Source organism: Papio anubis, chromosome 13, assembly GCF_008728515.1.
Source record: "Papio anubis isolate 15944 chromosome 13, Panubis1.0, whole genome shotgun sequence".
Lineage (NCBI taxonomy): Eukaryota > Metazoa > Chordata > Mammalia > Primates > Cercopithecidae > Papio > Papio anubis.
This window is the reverse complement of record NC_044988.1, coordinates 32447561-32470326: the sequence shown is the minus strand read 5'-3', so window position 1 is coordinate 32470326 and position 22766 is coordinate 32447561. Positions and strand designations below refer to the sequence as shown.

The window sequence follows — 22766 nt, the reverse complement described above, 5'->3', positions numbered from 1 at the left end:
CCTTTTTCATGGGTTAGGAAGACTTAATATTATTAACATATCAATTCTTACCAGATTATTCCTTAGATTCAACAAAATGTTAACCCAAATCAATGATTCTAAAATTCATATGGAAATACAAAAGACTTAGAATATATAAAACAACCTTTAAGAAGAAAAACAAAAATACTCCGACTTCAAAATTATAAATTTACAGTAATCAAGATAGTGTGGTATACGACAGACAAACATATCAATAGAACAGAATAGAGAATCCCAAAATACACCTACCTACATATGGACAACTTATTGTTGACAAAGATAGAAAGGGAATTCAGTGGAGACCAGTAGTCTTTTTAATGAATGGTGCTGGAACAATAGGATATGAAACAATCTATACGGAAAGTTGTGACCCTTCATCCTTATCTCATATCTTACACACCATTTAATTCAAAACATCTCATAGACCTAAACTTAGCAAAAATCATAAAACTGTGTTAAGAAAACAGATGAGATAAATTTTGGATCAGGCAAAGACTTTTTAGATAAAACAAAAAAGATAAAATAAAAAAGATACTAATAGATTAGACCATCAAAATTAAAGTCTTTGTTCTTTGAAAGATACCTTCAAGGAAGTAAAAAGGCAAGCCGTACACTGGGAGAAATATTTGCAAAATATGTATGTCTGATGAAGGATTTGTGTCCAAAATATATGAACTTTTATAATCCAAGAAGAAGATGACAAACAAACAAACAAACAAAAAAGTGGGGAGGTAAAACATGAACAGATATCTCACAAAAGAAGAAATGGGACTAGTCAATAACACAGGATATGCAGCTTAACGTTACTAGTCATTAGGGAAATACAAATTAAAATCACAATGAGAGTTGGCAGGGATGTGGAGCAATTAGGAATCTCATATGTTTCTGGTAGGAATACAAAATGATAAAGGCACTAGGAAAGCATTTTGGCAATTTCTTAAACATACATTTGGTATATGACCCAGTAATTTCACTCCTAGATGTCTACTAAAGTGAAATGAAAACATCTATCTACAAGCCCACTTATACATAAATTGTGGCAGCATTACTGTGGCAAGAACACTTATATATAATGATGGCAGCATTATTCATAACAACAAATATCTTAAAACAAACTGCGGTATATCCATACGATGGACTACTACTCAGCAATAAAAATAAATGAAGTATTGATACACACAACAATATAGGTGAACGTCAGAAACATTCTGCTAAATGAAAGATGCCACAGCACCCCCTCAGGAAAATTTAAATATTGTATGTTCCATTTACATAACATTCTAGTTAAAGGAATAATATAGTGGCAGCAGATCTAAGTTTTCCTGAGGATGGGGTGAGGTAATTGGTAAGAGAGAATTGACTACAAAAGCACAAGGAAGCTTTTGATGTTGATAGAAATGTCCAATATCTGATTGTGGTGGTGGTCAAATGACTGCATACTTTGCAAACATGTATCTAATTGTATTCTTAATAGGAGTGAATTTATTACATGTGAATTGTATTTTAATAAAGGATTAAGAACTCTTTTATACCCCCAAGATGGCATGACAATACCGATTATCATCAATGTACTATTCCAATACCTTTGTTAGCTGAAAAAATTGGTTAGAAGCAGTAGAAATTAAAAACTACAGTATGTGTTGGAATAGATTTCAAAATTTCTTCCTAATAAAACTGTTCTTGATTATCAGTATTACTTCTAGCCTGAAAGTAAATTGGGTAAGAGATATCATAGGTCCGTTGCCTTCTGTGTTCTTCCTTCTGAACTTACTTCAAGTGGATAAATGGATTCCTTATTTAATGCCTCATTTCTTTAGAGTATTTTAATGCATTAATATCCTCTGAGTAGATCCCATGGCCTTTTATGTGGCCAGATGGGAAGGGAATAAAACAATCTCCACTGGCCCAGTTTTTTCTCTTACTAAACACTAAAAAGAAAAAAAAAAAAAAATCAAGACACCCTTAAAATCCCTTTTTCTCCAGTTTCTTTAAGAGAGGGGTTAACAAAGCCCTGTAACACTCTTAAAGCTCTCCTGCTGCTAAGGGGAGTGCAACAGAGACTGTCACCATAAGGACTGACTCCTGACTGAGAGCTGAGTCTTTCTCAAGAGAAATCTGACAATTAAGTGCAGAAGTTGCCCTTGGATTGCACCAAAGATTATCCCAGCTGGGGTTCTGAGAAGGACTGTGGCAGAATATGGCAAGGGAAGGCCCTTTGTGGCACAGATCGAAAACACCCTACCCTATGGGGCTGATCATAGTCAGATAACTAGGAAGAGACTGCCTTTTAGATTTATAGACAGCCTCCACAAGAGGCTCTCCAGAGTAAAGTCTTTTTTAAAAATTAATTTTAGAAAGAGACACATTATCAGTATTTCAAAAGACAAAGCAACTTAGGCAAAATTTAGACCAAAATAAGAAAGAAAATAAGATTATAGGTATATAGAAATCTTTACCAATTTTTTTCATGTAAGTTGTTTTCCCTGGTACACCGTGTGGAGTTCCAAATTCAAGATTCCCTTGTTTAGACTACTGCTTTAAAAAATAATTCTGTTTCTCAGATGCAAACGGGTTGGGTGTAGGATTAGAGATAAGAGGCAGGCAGTTCAACATAGCAGTCAAGAGGGCAGACTCTGTAGTCGGAGTCTGTTAGTCTGGTTCAAGTTCCAACTTCAGCAAAAATGAGGTGTGTTGTCTAGGGAAAATTATTTAATCTCTCTGTGTCTGTTTCCTTATGGGGGATAATAATGGTAATCTACATATAGAATTGCTACAGGATTAAGCAAAATAATACATACAAACTGAGAACAATACCTAGCACATAGAAAATGCTTGTACTATAGGATTAGGTTTAACTATGAGACAGAAAACAAGACTGATGTTTCTTTTTCATGTAAACATAATGCAGAGCAGTATAGTGGCCTCACAGTCATTGGGGTCTTAGTCTCCTACTCTGTTGCTCCATGTGCTTGACTTGGTGGCATCCTTCTTCTAAACAGTGGGATGGAGAAGGGAATGAAAATGAAAGGACGAAAGGGTGAAGGACATAAGTAAGCTGGCTCAAAATTTTTTTGAAGTGGCCCTGTGAACACTTAGTTGACCAGAGCTTAGTCAAAAGACTCCATCCAACTTTAAGGGAAACCAGGAAAGGAAGTCTTCAGGCTCAGCCCAAAACATGAATAATTCTGTTTTCATAAAAGAAGGGGAGCAGATAATAATCTGTCAGAATGCTTCATAAATGTTGGTAATCATTGTTACTCTGTTACTTACATGGCTCCTAGATCAGTCTCCTCATCTGATAGTTCTTAGCTCATGGGACTTCTTTTGTATGTGCCTCTCCACTTGAATCTGTCACTGAAATTTGCTTATTTATAAAACTGCTTATTAAAAAAAAGTCCTATCTTTTCCCCTTTCTAATGTTCTGCTCAGAGTAAGTCCAATACTGTCCTTTTCTTATATTCATACCTACACTCATAATCTTGAAATATTTTCTAATTTATCTTATGCCTTTCTTCTTCAACTAGAGTGTTATACACTGAATTGTGTCCCATCCAAATTCATATGTTGAAGTCCTAACCAGTAGTGCCTCAGATTGTATTTGGAGATAGCACATTTAACGAAATAATTTAGTTAAAATGAGGTCATTAGGCTGAGCCCTAATCCAATATGACTGATGTTCTTATGAGACAGAACACAGACACATGGAGGAAAGACCATGTGGAGATACAGGGGGAAGATGGACACCTACAAGCCAGGCAGAAAGTCCTCAGAAGAGACCATCTCTTGGTGTCAAGCAGTGACACCTTGATCTCCGATTTCTAGTCTCTTGAAGTGTGAGAAAAATTTCTGTTGTTTAAGCTACTCAGTCTATAGTGTTTTGTTATGGCAATTCAAGCAAAATTTTTCCTAGTCTGAGAGTTTATTTGGTGTTATCAAAGTCCCATCAAGAAACAGATGATACACTAGAAAAGGGGCAGTTTGATGAGAATTTAAGTATAAAGGGCCTATTTACCAAGATGTGGGTGTAGAGAAACTGAAAGAATGGTGCAGTAACCTAGAGAGCAGTGGAACTGTTACCGCCCATAAGCCTAAAGAGAGGAAGGAGCCTTTATCAGAATTCCTTAGTCAATGGATATGGCTATCTTGAAGCAACTTTGCAAGGTAGGAGACAAGGTAATAAATAACCTGACTTTACTCTCCTCTCTCCATGTCTCCAATTTCCTGCCAGTGCTGCCCACTGGTGGAAACCAACTGGCAGCCACAAAGCAATGATGTGGTCAGAATGCATGAAGGTCAGCTTTCTAGAAAGGCAGGTAAAAAAGAGTCAAGAATGAATATGGAGACACAAATAGAAGATAATCTGGCATAACAAGGAACTTAGACTTTAAGTTCTTTTGTACTTTTCACTCTTCCTTGTTCCTTATCCCCATGTGTCCATAATAACCAATATAGCAGATATAGCCAGTCCTCAATAAATATTGGAAAATTGACCATACTTGACATTTTCAAGTACTGTAAACATTTCCTCCATTGTATTTTTTAGAATATATCCTCTCTCACTATTCCTAGTTATAGCTTTAACCCAAGTCTTAACCATATCTTACCTCTACAACTACTGCTTCCCTGTTTCTTTTGGCTCATTTACACAAATGAAAAAAACAAACAAAAGACAATCAACCCATGAGACCACAATACTTAAAGAAAAAAAAAAAAAAAAAAAAAAGACCACACTAACCATCTCAGTAGATTATGATAATGTTTCTTCCTTTTCTCACCTTTACATTGCTTCATTATAGTTGACATGAGATTAAGATTGATTGTGGATATTCCAGTAACATTCCTGTCAACTTCCTTCCCAAAAGTTATTACAACTTCCAGCCTGACTTACCTGTTTGTGGCAGGTAAGCATTATATTTTTTGAAGTCTACAATAAACTTTCAGAATTTTGTTTCTTTTCCAAAGATGATTGTCAAATACAGAGGTATGGCTTTTTCAAGAGATGCTAATAAGTTATAATGTTTTAATTGTACAACTAAATTAACTTAAATATAGTCTTATAGAAATTACTTTTGTAGTAGATACTTCCTTAATTTGCTCTCAGCAGTGAGAAGAACTTCCACCTAAACTCCAGTGTAGATCCACTTATTAAACATCATTCAATTCTGCCACCTCTGCAGCTGGTTTCTTAGCAGTCGATGGTTTCTGGTTTTTCCAGAAAGTCAGTGCTTTGTCTTTCATAGTAGGATCATTGAGTCAGTACTGGCTCAAAAGAAAATAATATGGATATTTTATGCAATTTTACTTATTTCATTTAAGGAGGAATTTAATCTTAAACTTATCCACTTTCAAAATAGGCATGTTTAACCCTATAAAAATCTTTGTCATACAGTTTTATATAATCTTTTTATTACTCACTTAAAAATTCTCGTCTATTATCAATCTTCAAACAAATTAGTGTTCTTCCTTTAAAGATTGTTTCTTCTGGGTGAAAAACGATGTAACATTTAACAAGTAGTCTATAATTACTCTTGTCACACATTTGAAGTTACAAGTAAGATAACCCTATAAAGCAAATCCAACTGTCTTTATTTTTTCATAAAGACGTATATCAATTTTTAATGAAGGAAAGGTTGCAGTGCCAAATTAGGGTACTGAGTTCAAGTACACTTAAGTAATCACCCTTTTATTAGTTTTTTTCTGATCTTTGTGAAACTAGCAGAAAGTTCACTATAATTTATCTCAGTGGATCTATTAACTAATCCCTCCCTCTATAAGAAGAAGGAAAAAAGCCTAAGAAACAAAATTGTTTTAAATTCACTTTTGCCACTGTTATTTCAGGGCCATTTTATCCATCAATCACTATGCTTAGGATTTATATAGTTCTCAAGGTCTTTTGAAAATGTTGGGGATCTAAGAAAAAAAGTTGACTTCAAAATATGAAAAGCTGCAAAAAAAACACGTCTACAAAACATTTTTAAACTCAATTTTAAACTTATGTCATTTTTAAACTCAATTTTTAGTCATGTATATTTTATGTGATGTGGATGTATTTTCATGTGTTTAATATTATTTGGAGTTGGAGGTCTTCAAACCAAGTCTTTAAAATGGCCTTAATCTTTACAATTTTTTTTTGAGACAAGGTCTTACTCTGTTACTAGGGCTGGAATGCAGTGGTGTGACCATGGCTCTGCAGCCTCGAACTCCTGAGCTCAAGTGATCCTCCTGCTTCAGCCTCCCACATAGCTGGGACTACAGGCACACACCACGCCTAGCTAATTTAATTTTTTTTGGTAGAGACAGAGTCTCTTTCTTGCCCAGGCTGGGCCTCCCAAAGGGCTGGGACTAAAGGTGTAAGGCATGGCACTTGGCCCTTAATCTCTTTTATGAGAGAAAGTAGTACCACATAACATTTCAAATAGTACTTGCAGGCAAGTGTTTTAAACATTCCACTGTAAAATGTATATTTTTGTGTTCCTTGCCCTCAAAACAAAAATGTAAATAAGCTAAAATAAATTTTTGGAAAGATATTGCATGCATATAAATCCCCCTTTCAAAACAAACAAAAAAGGCATCATGAGACAAATACATGTTACGTCAATCAGTAATCTTTATTTTTCTTCATTAGTGGTTATATATTGCTTTAAAAAAACATTTTTAAGGATGAAAAAAGTTCAGTCATATGCTGTAACCATTGATATACACATTCAAAAACAATTTAAATGAAGGTTTTATGTATTATTACTGTGATATTGGTGTGTGGGGCGGGTGATATCTATGACATGTTCCAGTGAGAAGATACGATTAGTATACTTCCAATAGGAAGAATGGCCCAACAGAACTTGGGAGATGTTTTCTCCAGACTACAGATTATACTAGAAGAAAAAAAAAAAGGTAGAGGGAGGGAGGAAGGGAAGGGGAGGGAGGAAGTGGGAGGGAAGGGGAGGGAGAGGGAGAGGATTGGGGAGGGGGAGGGAGAGAGAGAAAACAAGAATTTGTTAAAGAATTTGGATAAATAAAATCTTTTTAAATATATAATTGACAATAATTTAGTAAATAAAATACTTTTCAGTACATATTATTGACATGAATTGCTGATTCATTTATAGGAATTAATCTTTAACAGTTAAAGTTCATTGTCTTGTAAAAATCTACTTGGGGTTCACAAAGGTCTTAAAAAATGCTGGTAGAAATATTTATTAACATTATTAAGGTACTTACTCTATCAACAATTTTTCTTAATTTCACTGAAGTACTATATAAACACATATATTTAGTATTTTGAATCAATTTCCCTGGTATTCCATCTCTTAAAATCCATTAAAATCAGAATTTTAGAATTGAGATCATTCCGGTCTTTTTATCCTTGACTTACAAATTGAGTTTTCTTCTACCTCCAAAAGGTTTAAGTCTGAAGTGTTACCTACAGAGCTTATTTGACTTTCTAAACCTAGTCATAGAGTTAGCACCAATATCTCCCAAACACTCTTAAGTGTTACCTTAGAAGGTTGTATGATCTCCACCATATTTAAGATAGTTGCTTCTAACAGAAAAAATTTTTTCTGTATTCATCTAGAGCTCACTTTAAGCCCTCAAAAGAAATTCCTTGTTTCTAGATGCATTCAGAATTATAAAGTAGCAGAACTCTCATTTTTTTGAGCAGAAAATCAATGTTATCTATTGTATGTCACACTTACATATTTGAAAATTTGCCAAGAATTTTACTATTTATCCTTTCTCTGCAGGGTTGAACAAAATTACAGAAAACGTGGACTAATGAGATAGATAATATAGTAACAAAAATTCTATTAATGATTTATAGTGTTTGGGGGCAGGTATTACTGGCATATAATAAATACATAATGCATATTAATTACAATTTTGAAAAATGTAAACACCTGCATAAAACAAGATCTAGACTAGAACTCTCTAGAACTTCTGAGATAATAGAAGTGTTCTGTATTTGCACTGTCCAACTTAGCAGGCAGTAGCCACATATGGCTATTGAACACTTAAAATGTAGCTAGTGTGACTGTGGAACTGAATTTTAAATTTGTTTTAATTAATATTTAGATTTTAATAGCTACATGTCATTAGTGCAGCTTAGACAGTGCAGAACATTTTCATCATCCTATCATGTTCCCTCATAATCCTTTCCACTAAAATCCCAACATACTGCCATAAGAAGACACTAAACATAGATTACTTTTTCCTGGTCTTAAATTTTATATAAATGGACTCATATGCTATGAGTCTGGCTTCTTTTGCCAAATGCAACGTTTTTGAGATTTATCTCTGTTGTATCAGCAGTCCTTTCCTTTGACTTGCTCAATGGTACTCCATTGTATGACTGTATCACAATTTGTTTTACTCTTTCTTTTACTTCTTTAAGACAAGGTCTTGCTCTCACCCAGGCTGAAGTACAGTGGAGTGATCATGGCTCACTGCAAACTTGAACTCCTGGATTCATGCAATCCTCTTGCTTCAGTCTCCCAAGTAGCTGGGACTCCAGGCATGTGCCAACATGCTCAGCTAAGCTTTAACTTTTTTTGTAAAGACAGGGTCTCGCTATGTTGCTCAGGCTGGTCTCAAACTCCTGGCCTCAAGTGATTCTCATGGCTTGGCCTCCCAGAGTGTTGGGATTACAGGTGTTAGTCCTTGTGCTGGGCCCACAGTTTTCCCATCCTCCTATTGATACACATTTGAATTGTTTCCAGACTATTTCTTTTTTTGAGACGGAGTTTTGCTCTTGTTGGCCAGGCTGGAGTGCAATGGTGTGATCTCGGCTCACCGCAACCTCCACCTCCCAGGTTCAAGTGATTCTCCTGCCTCAGCCTCCCAAGTAGCTGTGATTACAGGTATGTGCCACTACACCCGGCTAATTTTGTATTTTTAGTAGAGATGGGGTTTCTCCATGTTGGTCAGGCTGGTCTTAAACTCCCGACCTCAGGTGATCCACTTGCCTCGGCCTCCCAGTGTTGAGACTACAGGCGTGAGTCACCGCGCCTGGCCCCAGACTACTTCTTTTAAAGCTGCATGTGTACATCAAAAGGTAATTTACTTTGGTGTTAGGCAAAGGTAGTCAACTTATGATTCTATTATCATCTTTCTGTGTTGGAGTAAAAATGTAATTCCAAGACACACAGATGCACACAAACGTGTGTACACATGGGCATACACACTCTACACACACTCTTCAGAACTGCTGGAGTAATCAGCTGGTTTGTATTACTTAAAGAAAACAAAGAAAGACAAATCTAGAAGAAAATATTATTGCACTGTTTTCCAAACCAAAACATACTTTAGGTGGGGATAGGTAGGCTTGAGGGTGCTCCAGAGAATGGTGGCAAATTATGTTCAGTTTTGAATTATCTTGGCCCCTATCACTCTCTGTCATTTTTTAATAATTATCACATATCCACAGAATTTCAGATCTAGTAAAGGCAATTAGTAATCCAGTAATATAATTATCCAGTATTCTACATAAGTGCTCAATAAATACTGGTAGAAATGAAACAATACATTTTATATAAGAGAATCCATGACTCTACACCTCTCTCTCTCAATTGAAGAAAATAGGGTATAATCAAATGAAAAAATTTAAAACAGGTGTGATTTCTTTCTTATAAAGATTCATCACAAATTCAACAATAAGGTGCCACGGACTGTATTACTTTTCAAAACTCTGATATTTTTCAGAAGCAAGCCTATCACATATCAGTATTTTATCTTTTCATATGCATCCTTTCTTTTTTAAAGTATTAATAATGAAAAAACTTATTAAGTCCTTGAATATGCAGTGGATATGAATAGGCAAAAACACCCTAATAGATAATACAGAAAAGAAAATGTACCACTATGAATGTGTTAAAAGTAACTTACGAAATGCACAATCTATATATATAATCAGGGCTTCAGATTTTTCTTCAAGTAGTTCAGATACAAATGTGTTATTCCCTGTCTCTTCCAATCATTCTGATCGGAGAGAAAGGAAAGAATCCAAAGTTGAAACACAACATTCTAAATTAATAGATAATGTTGAACATTTTACATTCAGGAACTATGTCTGCCCCACTTTAGCTTGGTTATGTACTTTTTTTTAATCGATCACACAGTGTGTTTTGTACTATAATAGGTGATAACTGTTAAGAGTGGTCCAATACTGGGTCTTTTCTGTGACTTCTTAGCAAATAATTTATTTCTGAAACATACATGCAACATACGTGAAGATGCATTTATGCAGCTTTAAAAAATCGTTAAAAAAACATCCTACAAGCAATGACCATGGGTTAAAAGGTTTCTGGGTTCTTTTGTAACTAATTAACAGTATTAAACAATAGATGCATGTAAAATCCGTATTTTCGATTCTATAGCTTGAATTGGTATCTTGCTTATTTGATTCAGTGTGGTGGTGTATTCGTACATTTTCACACTGCTATAAAGAACTACCTGAGACTGGGTAATTTATGAAGAAAAGAGGTTTAACTGACTCACAGTTCTGCAGGCTTAAGAGTAAGCATGACTGGGAGGCCTCAAGGAAACTTACGATCATGGCGGAAGGTGAAGGGTTCAAGGACTTTCTTCACATTGTGGCAGGTGAGAGAGGGGTAGTGATAAATACTTTTAAACAACCAGATCTCTTGAGAACTCATTCATGAAACAGCACTAGTGGGATGGTGCTAAACCATCAGAAACTGCCCCCAGGACCCAATTATCTCCCACGGGGCCCCTCCTTCAACACATGCAGATTACGATTTGACATGAGAGCTGGGTGGAGACACAAAGCCAAACCCTATCAGGCAGGAACACTGAACATTTCAAATATTAACCTCAATATGGTTAGAATTGTATCATCATCAAGTATCCTAAAACATGGGTAAATATTTTAAATTCTAAATTTTCAAGAATTAACTTCAGGAAATGTATCTATTCCTAACTCTGGAAAACATCAAACCTGTAAGGCATTAAAAAAAAAAAAAAAAAAATTAAGCAGCTTAAAACTAATTTTATAATGTTCTAGCACAAGGGTTGCACTTATTTTTTAATAGCCCCTCAAAGTACCTATTTATACCCTTGAGATACAGTTTTGCACAAGCTTCACTATGTGGTTTTCTTGCCTGTAGATTAAGAGTAGTAAATTAAAAGGGTGGTGAGGATAATAGAACTATGTTCACTGACAGCAGTAAAAAGCAACAGCTGACAATGAAAGAAGGGACAGGCAAACTGTAACAGACAATGGGACTTAAAAAACAAAGCGATTCAGAGAGCCATGTAGTGTGGGCATACAGCCCGACGCATCATTATAGGAAAGAGGACTTTATCAGTAAATGTAATAAACTGAATATTCATAAGGACTACCAGTTTTCATAAAGCTGGAATATATACCTCATTTCTCATCTGTATGTAAAATGGGACCCACATTGGTCACCACAGTCATTTGTCTGACTAGAAACCCTTACTACCACAGTGGGTCAGGAAACCTTTTAGCTTTAGCACTAGGCTCACCACTGTTCACTACTGCAACACATTATTGTAAGAACATCTCTAACTCATGAGATTATCAAAGGCAACAATATTACTTTTTAAAATGTACCCAAAGTAGCTGGTTCCCAAAACACGGTAACCTTGTATTCCATGGCACACAGCCATAAACTAAAACCACGGACTTTTAGGACTCTGTGCCTGTTTTTCCTCAAATGCGAATATTACCTAGCACTGGTGTTGTTGGGATTACATGGGATAATGTATGTAAAACACTTCGCACCAGTTCTGGGAAACAGAATGAGCTCAGTATTATTTTAGCGCTGGTGAACTCATGCCGGCCCAAATCCCTTATTTGCAGGTGCAAAAATTAAGCCTCAAGAGGAGAACTGACTTCCTAACGCTCTACTTCTAATATGTCATTGTCTTGGATAAGCAGCTTAGTGGCAAATGTTGGCAGATTTTGGGTATTGGCAGGGCCTGGGGGCATGTGCCTGCTGGACTCGAGTCTGCAGAAAACTGGAGGAGTCTGTTCGAACCATGAGGCATTAGACGCTGTGCCTTATCAACGCGTGTTTGAGATGGCAGGTTGTGTTAACAACATTCAACACAGCCGGAAGCCATTCGTCTATCTCAATTCAGCCGGAAATAGCAAGACCCTCAGCTACAGTAGGCTGAGTAAGTGGGGCTGAGGGCAAGGTAGGTAACAGGATCCAGGCTTGAGCTCAAGCCCCGGTTGTCTTTAAAAAGGGATGAGCACGTAAGGGCTTAAACTAACAGAACTAGAAACTAACAGGATGGTGTCGCAGGCAGGTGTAAGTTACCCCGCCCCTCTACGCCCTCCGTCGAGGAGACTCGCCAAATGCGTTTTCTCAGCCTACGGGCAGGGCAATTTCTTGCTCTCTACAGGCAATTACTCCCAGCCCTGTAAGCAGGGAGTGATGACCTCGCCTTTTCGTTCTGGAGTGAGGGCCGGACACGCTTGGACCTCACCTCTCCGCGCCACTCTGCGGCGGGGCCGCGGGAGGCCGGCTCGCGCCCACGCACACCCCACGCTCGCCTTCTCTTAAGATGGCGGCAGAGGCTGCTCGCTCACGCCCCGCCGCCCGCGCTCCTCCAAGTCGTGCCCTCAGGAGGCGGGAGTGGGTCAGAGCGCGGAAAGCAGAAGCGCGAGAGTGACGCGGATCCTCCAGTCCAGCGCAGGCCGCGGAGCCCTGAAGCGTCCAGGAAAGCGAAAAGCCAGCAGGCTGACGCGACCAGGAACACCGCCGGCACCTCAGAAACGAAAAAAACGGCGGCACATCCGGGCCCCTCTGCCCGCCCCGCCCCGGAAGTAACGTATCGGGCAGGGGCGGGGGTTGCTCTTCAAAGTGGATTCTTCCTTAGCCATAGCTCGTCTTTCCAAAGTGCCTGGAATCACCCTCGCCACCCCCTCCCTCGGGTTAGCCGTTACTCTGTCGTGGCTCCGGGACGTCTCTGCACAAAGCTGGCTGCCGGGAAAGGCAGCCCTCGTTTCACAGATAGTAATCCTCGCACCGCGACTCTAAATTCTCCTGGGCTTCGCCAGCGCGTGTAGTAACGTCCCTCTGAGAGGACTCTTGGTGACCTCAGCCCCAACCAAGCATAGGCGCACCTCTTCGGAGTCCTGTGTTGGAATCCCGGCCTCGTGCCCTGTCACCCCGCCACCCCGCCCCGCCGCCCGGCTTCGGGGGCCGTCAGTCACAGCGCTGCTCCCTCCCCTTCCGGCGGCTTGGCCGGGCCCGCCTCCTCCCCTCTTCCCTCCCCCACCCCTCCCCGTGCGAGTGTCTCCCTCTCCCTCTCGCTCTCTCTCTCCCTCTCTCTCTCTCTTTTGTGAGTTATAGCAACCGTTGCCTTGTGAATCAAGCGCCATAGTCACCGTAGTCCTGGCGACTGTTACCCATCAACAACAACTACTCCTCTCCTCCTCCTCCTCCTCTTCCTCCTCCTCCTCCCCACCACCACCATCTCCATCACCCACCAACAACACCACAATAATCCACAGCCAAGGTGAATATTCTTCGGTCTCTACATGTGTGTGGGAGCGTGTGGCTGCGTGTGAACGCGTGTGTCCGTGCGTGTGTGTGTTCGTGTGTGCGAGCCGAGTGTGGCTGTGCAGGGGTCTCACTCCTGACACGGGGGCTGCCGTTGCGGCGCCGCCGCCGAGGGGCTCTGTTCCCCGGGCTTGTTTACAATGGACCCTGCGCGCCGCGGCTGGGTCGGGGGTGTGGGCGCCGCGCTGCCCGCCGGCCCCGGCCCCGGCCCTGCGCCGGCCGCACTTCAGGGATGGAGCGGGAGATTGGGGGGCTGCGAGCCGAGCGGGAGAGGGAGCCACAGTTTTCCGATGCGGATGCCGGATCTTTCCCTTAGGTCTGGTAGGAGGAGAAGGGTCAGGTGAAGAGATAAGAATTTGTTCTTTCTTTAATTTTCTTCTTTTCTAACGCTGCTTGTTTCCTGCTTCTTTCAAAGCCGAAATAGACAACAGTGTGCAGGGGGGGACCCAAGAGGTGGTGTTTTGTTGTTGTTGTTGTTCACTTGTGGGGCCTTGTTATGGGTTTTGTTATTTTTATCCTCGTACGTTGGTGAACTTTTCCCACCGCCTATTCCCTTCATTTTTGCCCCTCTTTGCTTGGTGCTGAATGGGCTGCTCTTCTTTCACCATCATCAGCTTCACGGTTTTCCTTTTTCTTTTTAAAACTGTGTTTTCTTTGTGCGGCAAACAGTCTTAATATCCATTCAGCACTCTTCCCTCCCCCTCTTTCTACTCCCCCACCCCCCCACACCCCTTGCACACACACGGAAACCTGGGGCCTCTTCGTTGGGCTCTCTTTGCTGTACTGGGAAAGAGATTTTTCTTTTTTAAAGTCTGTCTCCTCTCTCTTCTTTGGGGTGTGTGTGTGTGTGTGCTTGTGATTTAAACCGGATGCACGGCATCTGTGATACTTGGGTTAGTAGTTATTGACAGTGCTTTATCCTTCATGTGGAGGTGGGAGGGGTGGTAGTGAGGTTCCGTTTCACTTTGATGATCCTCTTTCTCCGCAGTAGAGTGTTAACAATTTTCATTGTGGTTATGAGACTTTGTGATGAACAGGGAAGGGACACAAGGAAGCTTTGTGAGAACTCAGTTCACAATGTTATTTGTGACAGTTATGGTACTTTAAGAGTTTTTTTTTTTAATCTACTCTGTTCATTTTCCTTTGAGAGTTGAAATTGAAGTCAAGTTCATAAAGAATGTATGAAGCTTCTCAACTTGAAACGTGTGTATATTTCACTTTCTTTGTGGTTAAGATCTAGGCATGTTTGTACTTAACATATTCTTTTTATTTACTTTTTGATTTTCTTTGGACAGTGACTTGAACCTGCTCAGGAGAGAGAACTTTTTCCTTTTTAAGTATTTCTTTTAAAAATTATATTTCTTTTAAAAATTATATTTCTCTGTAGATTTGAATACTTATTAGTCCTTATGTAGTAGGTTCTTGGTTAGCGTTAACCCAGTTTTACAGATCCCCTAAATTTGTTCATTTTTTTCAGCTTAACTTTTAGTTAATAGATTTATCAATAAAGAGTTTTGAAAATGAATGTGTGCTAAAACAAATACAACGTACTATTATAGTTGCACATATTGAAGTTTTTAATTTACAGTTTTAAAATGCTTATTCAAATAGTCTTCTAACAGCAAACATATATTGATTTAACTGACAGCAGCTTGTGAATAATGTGACAGTACTAATTATTCTTGAGATTGTCAATGAGCAGGGTAGGTAATTATAATGCTATTAAGGCTAATATTTTGTAAACTAAGAGTTGGGATTTTAAAAAACTTTTTCAATTCATTTCCTTGCGATTGCTATTTTAAATGAAGACGATATTTTGTTCTGAAAGAAGTCTTTCTCAGAGTACTCAGAATTCTTTATAATTATTCCTCCCCTCCCCAAACTGGGTTCCATGCAAATCTCTAATACTAACTTGTACTTTTTTTTGTTCAGATTGAGTGTCAAATGCCTGAACACTTTTGGATGATGAAGCTCCTGGGTCCTATAAACTCTCTGAAGTTAATAGGAGTTTTGCTGTCTTGGGACAGTTTCAGACCTTATGCCATTTACATAATAGGTTTTCAGTTAAGTAAATTATATGCTGGAATGTTACAATTTAATATTTGCAGTGTCTGAGAACTTTTTTGAGGCATTTCACTCATGTATAGCTCAAGTTTTCTGTGATTTAGATTTTCATTCACAAGTTGATTTGAGAGCAGAACTTAAATTGAATTTCATTACTTTTCCATTTTTTGAAGCATATATGTGGAATAAAATTGCTATTAGAGCTGCTGTGGAATTGTTTAAATAATCAGAAACACTAAGAAATGGTAAATTTAAAAATTAAACCCAAGAGTAGATACTTAGCTTTTACTTTATTCTTTCTTAATATTTTTCCTAGAAGGGACTATATTACATATTGATACTTTCTTGTGTTTTTAGTTTTTATACTAATAGAAATTTGTAAAAGTGATCATGCTTTGAAACTAAAACTATTTTAGCAGAAGTCACTTGTAACTTGTTTTGAATAGTTAAATATCTGTGATTCAATGTATGCCATAATGCCTCAGTGTTTTTGGTTTGTTTTGCCTGTGAATTATATTAAATGGTGTAGGCATCATACGTATACACATATTTGGCAAACTAATGAATTTCTAGAAATTTTGCATCGTTTCACAATGTTTTCATTAAATGTTGTAGTGGTGCTTAGTTTTTCTGTATTATTCCTCCAGTACTCACATAGTCCTGTACTCTGGTACTCAAATAAAAGGTTATAGTTTATAAGCTTAATATGCTTTAACCCGAAACAGTGTATTTTACCCTAAACAAATTTATTATGGTAATTTTTTTATCGTTAAAAATAGCGATTAAAAAATGAATGAATCTTAAAAGCAAGTTGGATTTTATGCATCGTTTAAATGATAATATATGTTACTTTTTGATAACGTTTTTCATTTCTTGAGAAAGTTGATATTGTGTTGGTATTCTCCAGCTGAAGAAATTAGCAGGTAGAATATAATGATTTTTGGTTTTCAGATTTTAAAGTGTGGGTATATTTGTGTGTGTGTTTGTGTTTAAATGGGTGGGCATAGCAGAAGATATGTGGCAAGAGTTACACACACACACACACACACAAACACACTTTTCCAGAACACTAATAGGAATGTTACTTTGTTCTTAGTATTCATAGTGAGAATGTGTTACAAGAAATGAGAATAGGGAAGAAGTAAACTTTAACATTTTGGAGCGGCTCCTGATTATTTTGTTTTTATGCTGAACCATTGGCTAAAAATCCTCTATTTGAGCTTAATTACTTTAAAAACAGTTTTCATAACTGAATAATTTGCCTTTAACTTTTTGGTATATATTCCCAGTGGCCATCACAAAGTATGTTTTAAATTCCTCTCTATTCAGTTACATAGTGTTCCCATATTTTGGAAATCCAAGATTAAGTGGATTTGATTGAATCTAGCTTGTTAGGGACAGATGGCTGCTTTAAACAGGTGTCACTTTCATTTTTTACTGCATTGTATTGGGACTTCCAGTGGTTGACAAAAGGGCTGTCTAAAGCAGGTGGCATCCTTTGCTTTTGTTGTTAGTAAAATCTACTTTAAGAGTTAATTATTTTCCTAGGAAAAGTTTTTTTTTTAAATAAAGTATAAGTTTTGAACTACTAAAGATTCATAATTTAACGTAACTTTTATTTCTGAATATTATTCTATTTTTAAGTTGTAGAACTTGCAGATTCTTTCACAAAACACTTATCAATTCTTATAAATAATGGTAAATTCCCTTTGAATCCAGAAAAAGTACACAGGAACATTTTACACACCCAAGTCAAACCCCAGGGCCGATTTGAATAAAGTGAAATTTGGTTAACATGACAAGTTAACTTTTGTCGTCCTTCACTGAAATAATTTTTTGACAGCATTTTTTATATGTTGGAAATAGGTATTGTTTTTGTTGGTTAAATATTTTCAAACTAAGCGTTTTCCTGACTTCATTTACTGCTATAATGTTTATAGTGATTTTTTAAAATGATAATATTTTTAAGTATTAATGTTCAAAAATATGTACTGCAGTAAATAAAAAACTATCAACCTATTGATTTCTAAGGTTCACGTTACTGTATAATTCTGTCCTTTTCTGTGGGAATTTTATATTTCTTATAACAGATGCACCAGAGGGTGCTGTGCTGTTTGCAACATGAGATTATTATCACTAAGAATGTGAACTCACTAGAACTTTTATTTAAAAAGAAAAATTTTTTAATTATATATGCATTGAAGCATATAATAGGCTTATTTTATGGAGTTTAACATACGATCTTAATTGGCACTTTTATATCAAAACCTATCTTCGTGTACTAATACATATTACCGCAACATATAACAATATAAAGATTGGTATCTTTGGCACTGTCTGAATGTCAGCATTAGTCCTATGGGCATAATGTTGATTATCTTATGTAGATATTTTAATCTTTATTTCAAAACTTAGGTTACCCTGAGAATCATACTATTTGGTGATATGTGACTTTATACTTGTTAAATTTCATATGGTTAGCATATATCAGTAATTGTACATTCTTATAACACTTTTACATGGCATAATTAGTGATATACTTTTTATTGTATAATCTTTATAAACTGCACTGAAAAAATAAATGGCACTGGAAAAATAAATGGCAATAGTGATTATCAGGCTAATTCATAATAAAATAGTATTAACATTATCTAGATAACTCTGGCTGGGTGTATTGGTTCACGTTTAGAATCCCAGAACTTTGGGGCTGAGGCGGAAGGATCACCTGAGGCTATGAGTTCAAGAGCAGCCTGGGCAACAAGGCCGCAAGATTTCATTTCTACAAAAAAAAGAAAAATAAAATTAGCCAGGCTTGGTGGTGTGTGCCTGTAGTCCAAACTACTCAGGAGGCTGAGGTGAGAGAGTTGTTTAGCCCAGGAGTTTAAGGTTACAGTGGGCTGTGATCATGCTACTGCACTTCAGCCTGGGTGACAGATCAAGACCTTGTCTTAAAAAACCAAAAACAGAAACGAATGCAATCCCTACTTCACGCTGTTGGAATAGGCTGGTTTGATTGTTTAATTTGGCTCTTTATCTGAAAACTTTTAGATTCTCTGCCTTACTGTGTGCCATATACTTTTAAACTGGGAGTGATCTTATATTACTTTCTGTATTTTATTTGTTCAGTGAGAGATTTTCAGGAGAACTACTGAGTCCAATCTTGGGCTGCTTCTTGTATCATCGATTCTCTTTTCACAGCAATATATATACTCTAAAAAGACATACTGAAACAGTAATATCTTCCTTAAGTAAGCTTAGAAAGACATAGTAACAGCATATAAAGTTTTAAATCTTGATAATGGATTTATCTGTACTATTACACATTTTACTATAATTAATTGCGATATTTTTATAAGGTAACCTTACAAGGCATAGTAGTTCATGTGTGTTGGACTGCCTCAAAGAATCCAAAACATTTAATAAAGTAACACTATGTTTAAATACTGGTCTTGCTAAAATAGGTTACGTATTTTTGTTTAAAAATATAGTCCTACAGTTTACCAGTTAGTTTTTGCCAGTAAGATTTTTCCTTTTTTGAAACAGGGTCTTGCTCTGTCACTCAGGCTGGAGTGCAGTGGCATAGTCATAGCTCACTGCAGCCTCGATCTCCTGTGCTCAAGTGGTCCTCCTGCTTCAGCCTCCTGAGTAGCTAGGACTACAGGCTATTGCCATCATTTTAAAATTTAAAACATTTCAATTTTTTTTTTTTTTTTTGTAGAGACAAGGTCTTGTGTTGCTGGCTAGATTTTTGAAAGTGTATTTTATGACAAGTTATATTGCTTAAAAAATCTTTATTTTTGTAGTTTTTATTTCATATCAAATGCAGAGTGTTCTTAGTGAAAACAAATCAGTTAAAAATTGAAATATATTTAGAGTATCAATAAATAGGTATAAATAGGTTTTGTTCTTTAAATAGATGGATAGAATAAGTATACTGGTGAAGAACAGGCTTTGGAGTCAGATTTCAGATAATCTCATTAGCTGTGTGACTTTGGACAAGTTATTACCTTCACTTAACCTCAGTTTTCTCATTTGAAAAATAGGATCAATCTTGCCTGCCTTATGGGGTTTTGTGAGGATTAAAGGAGATAATTTATGTAATGTACTTTGCTCAGTATTTGACACAATATGTGTTCAATACGTGTTAGCTTTATTATTAGGGAAGGCTGAGAAAATACCTATTCTAATCTTTTTGCTACCTAGGAATCCTTTGACCATTCCTTTTTTAATGAGCCCAAAAAGTTTTGAAAGACTTTGCTTACCAATCTATACTCATTAAATAATAATTATTCCTTTTCCTCCACTTTAAAAAATAAAGCACAGACAAGCTGCCAATCACAGGCTTGGATTATCATTTGATAACCAGCCTTATCACACTGAATTAATAGAATGCTAGCCCAAAGTTATGTTTCAGTTTTATTCTGCAGCCTTATAATGGGTTGCTTTTACTAGGTTTGCATAACTCTCCTGGTCAAAGGATTTTAGGTTAAGATCTAATGATGTAATATTTCATTATCTGTTATACTGTCATTGTTCAGTTCATTGTCCCACTTATATTTTTATTTTCATGTTAGACACGAATTATTTTAAAACAGTCTGAGCCCTGTTTATAAACTTTATACCGAATGCAGTCAGTAATGTTTAATGATGATAAATAGTCTAGTCAGTTGTGTAAAGATGAGTTTATCAAGGAATTATTCTACATTTTTATAATACATTGCTTAGTATTGTTACTTTACTAAGGGTAGAAAAATGTGTGAGGTCACTACTTGTGTACCTACAGCAATAAATAATTTTGGCATAATTTGTCAATCCCAATCTTCAGTTGTAAAGTAACCTTGGAACATTGTTTAGTGTAATATATAATATGAAATCATAGAGGAAATATGTCACCTGTGGCTGCCTTTCATTGGATATTAAAGATGTTTAAGTAACATTTTCAAGTTGGCTGCTTAATTGTTAAAGTTGCTATTCAGTAATTTCCTTTATTTCTATATTTTTCCTGAGTATTTTCATTGAAATGAAATAGTTTTCTCATTTTAGAGTGACCTATAAATAGTTCTAATCTTTCTCAAACTGGAAATTTGATTTATATATTTCAGTTGAAAATTTACCTGATACTATATGTCTTTTCTTTTTTGCCAAAGCATTGTATATTGTACAGATGTTGTCTGTGTCACTCATTTCACCATTCTCCCCACTCCCGTTAAGTGTTTAGTTATGTGACCCCTTTTGCATTATTTTTGTAGATAATTAGCCCCAACGTATCAATTAGACTGACTCTTAGCTTAGCCACCTCCTCAGCTTCCTTTTGCCAGTAAATTTGACACACATTTAAAAGGAACTTTTGGGAAAACGTTAGGAAATGTGATTTGGATGGTCAGGTTATGCAGTCATACATTGCTTAATGATGTGGATATGTTCTGGGAATTACATAGTTAGGTGATTTTATCATTGTGTGAACATCATAGAGTGTACCTAACACAAACCTAGATCGTATATCCTGCTACATGCCTACACTGTATAGTATAGCATATTATTCTTGTCTATAAACCTGCATAGCATGTTACTGGAGTATTTGTGTATCTGAACATATCTAAACATAGAAAAGGTAATGCATTGTGTTAAGGTGTTTAGTTGGTTATGATGCCACTGAGCTAGAGGAATTTTTGAGCTTCATTATGTTGTGGGATGTGGTTTGCTGTCGACAGAAACATTATGTGGTGCGTGACTGTATGGTTATTCTTACCATTTCCAATAGTCTGTTATTGTCTTACAATTTCTACTTATCTGACTGTCCTCTCGGACAAATATATAACCTTGTTCCACTAACTGTGTAATCTGAGTGTGGTTTTGATTCATAAGGCTCCCTTCTTAGTCCTGGCTATGTGCTGGCCTCTGGCTAAGTACTTTAGGGTTAAATCTCTAGTCCATAAATATTGTGTTTGCACAATCACAGATGCCTGCCATTGCTGACTTTTAATTCCTGGATTCTTCTTTCTCACTTATATTAGAAGCAGTAATACCCAGCTACTACTGCTTGCCTTTGCTTTACAGTGCTTGGTCTAGATTTCTGGAGGTTCTTGGTAATTCCTGTTTAGGCAAAAATGAGGTATTGGGTAATAGGAGTTGAGAGTGAGGCAGCTGTCCTCAAAATAATAGTGTGTTAGTTGGTAAGAGGAGACAGATAAAATGAAAGATGATAAAAGGAGAAAGGACGAGTGACCAGGCCAAGATATAAAGGACTTCAAAAATGCTAGCCAAAGGAGGTTAAAAAGAAAATAAAGGTTCTCACTCTATTTCTAACTGTAAAGCCTTAGTGTAGTCACTTAATAGGCCTCAGCTTCTCCATCTGTAAAATGAAACAATAGGGCTGTGGGATCTCTAAAGCCCTTTCCAGTCTATGATTCTGTAGCAAGATAGACACTGGGAAAAGGGAAACATGCCAATGACATGGAGCCAGGAATTGGCATTTCCCTTGCTCATGTTCTCAAAGGCTAGCAAGTTGCTTATTGTTTCTTCTGATAAGAACAAGAAAGAAAGAAAACCCACAGCCTGGTACTAGCATAATGGCCATACCTATAGCAAAATCTCAGAAGGTTCCACCATTTCAATGGCTTCTGTAGAGAGCGGTGGCCAAGTGCCCTCATTTTCTCACCCACATAGGAATTAGCTGAGTCTCACAGCTTGAGTTCCTGCCGGAGCCAGCTTCTCTATGTATGTGTGCCAGACAAGTGTCTGACATTTGGGGCTCCTCCTGTCTGTTGCTCACCAATGAGATATTTAAAACAGGACATAATTTCCCAAGTATGTGGATAGGCAATTTAACAGAGAGAGAGAGAGCGAGAGAGAGTGCGAGAGCGAGCGAGCGCATGCTCACTCTCTTATCAGAATAAAAATTAATTTAGGTTTCTGTTGATCTCGTTTTTAAGACGTTTCTTCCCCAATTATTGAAGCTATTCAACGGGTTTTTAAGAAGTGCTAAAAATCCTGTCAAGGCCTAGACAAGCTCTGAGAGCCTTTGGACTACTTTGGTGTCCCTGATCTGGAAAGCATTGCCATCCTCCACACTAGTCTCATATTTTTCCATCGGTAATAATTTACTGCTTTACTTTCTCTTAATATTGTTTA

At 37.2% G+C, this 22766-nt stretch overlaps 1 protein-coding gene and 1 long non-coding RNA gene across 12 annotated transcripts in view; one reads left to right on the top strand and one right to left on the bottom strand.

Moving 5' to 3' along the window:
- Positions 1-6608: 6608 nt before the first annotated feature.
- LOC108582416 lies at positions 6609-8478 on the bottom strand. The gene is made up of 2 exons (XR_002517613.1): positions 8429-8478; positions 6609-6893 (listed from the first exon to the last, which is right to left on the bottom strand). It is a non-coding gene; the product is annotated as an uncharacterized LOC108582416 (long non-coding RNA).
- Positions 8479-13276: 4798 nt separating this feature from the next.
- The window catches only part of RFX3 (regulatory factor X3), a 311794-nt gene continuing 302304 nt past the window's right edge, over positions 13277-22766 (top strand). For 4 of the 11 annotated variants that reach the window (XR_004177857.1, XR_004177855.1, XR_004177856.1 and 1 more), the window contains exon 1: positions 14307-14774. Coding sequence is in view for 3 of the 11 variants with exons in the window: in XM_031654190.1 (XP_031510050.1) it covers positions 14753-14774 (22 nt within the window). In the remaining 8 variants the exon portion in view is untranslated. The other 7 variants (XM_031654197.1, XM_031654193.1, XM_031654201.1 and 4 more) reach the window with 6 other exon arrangements.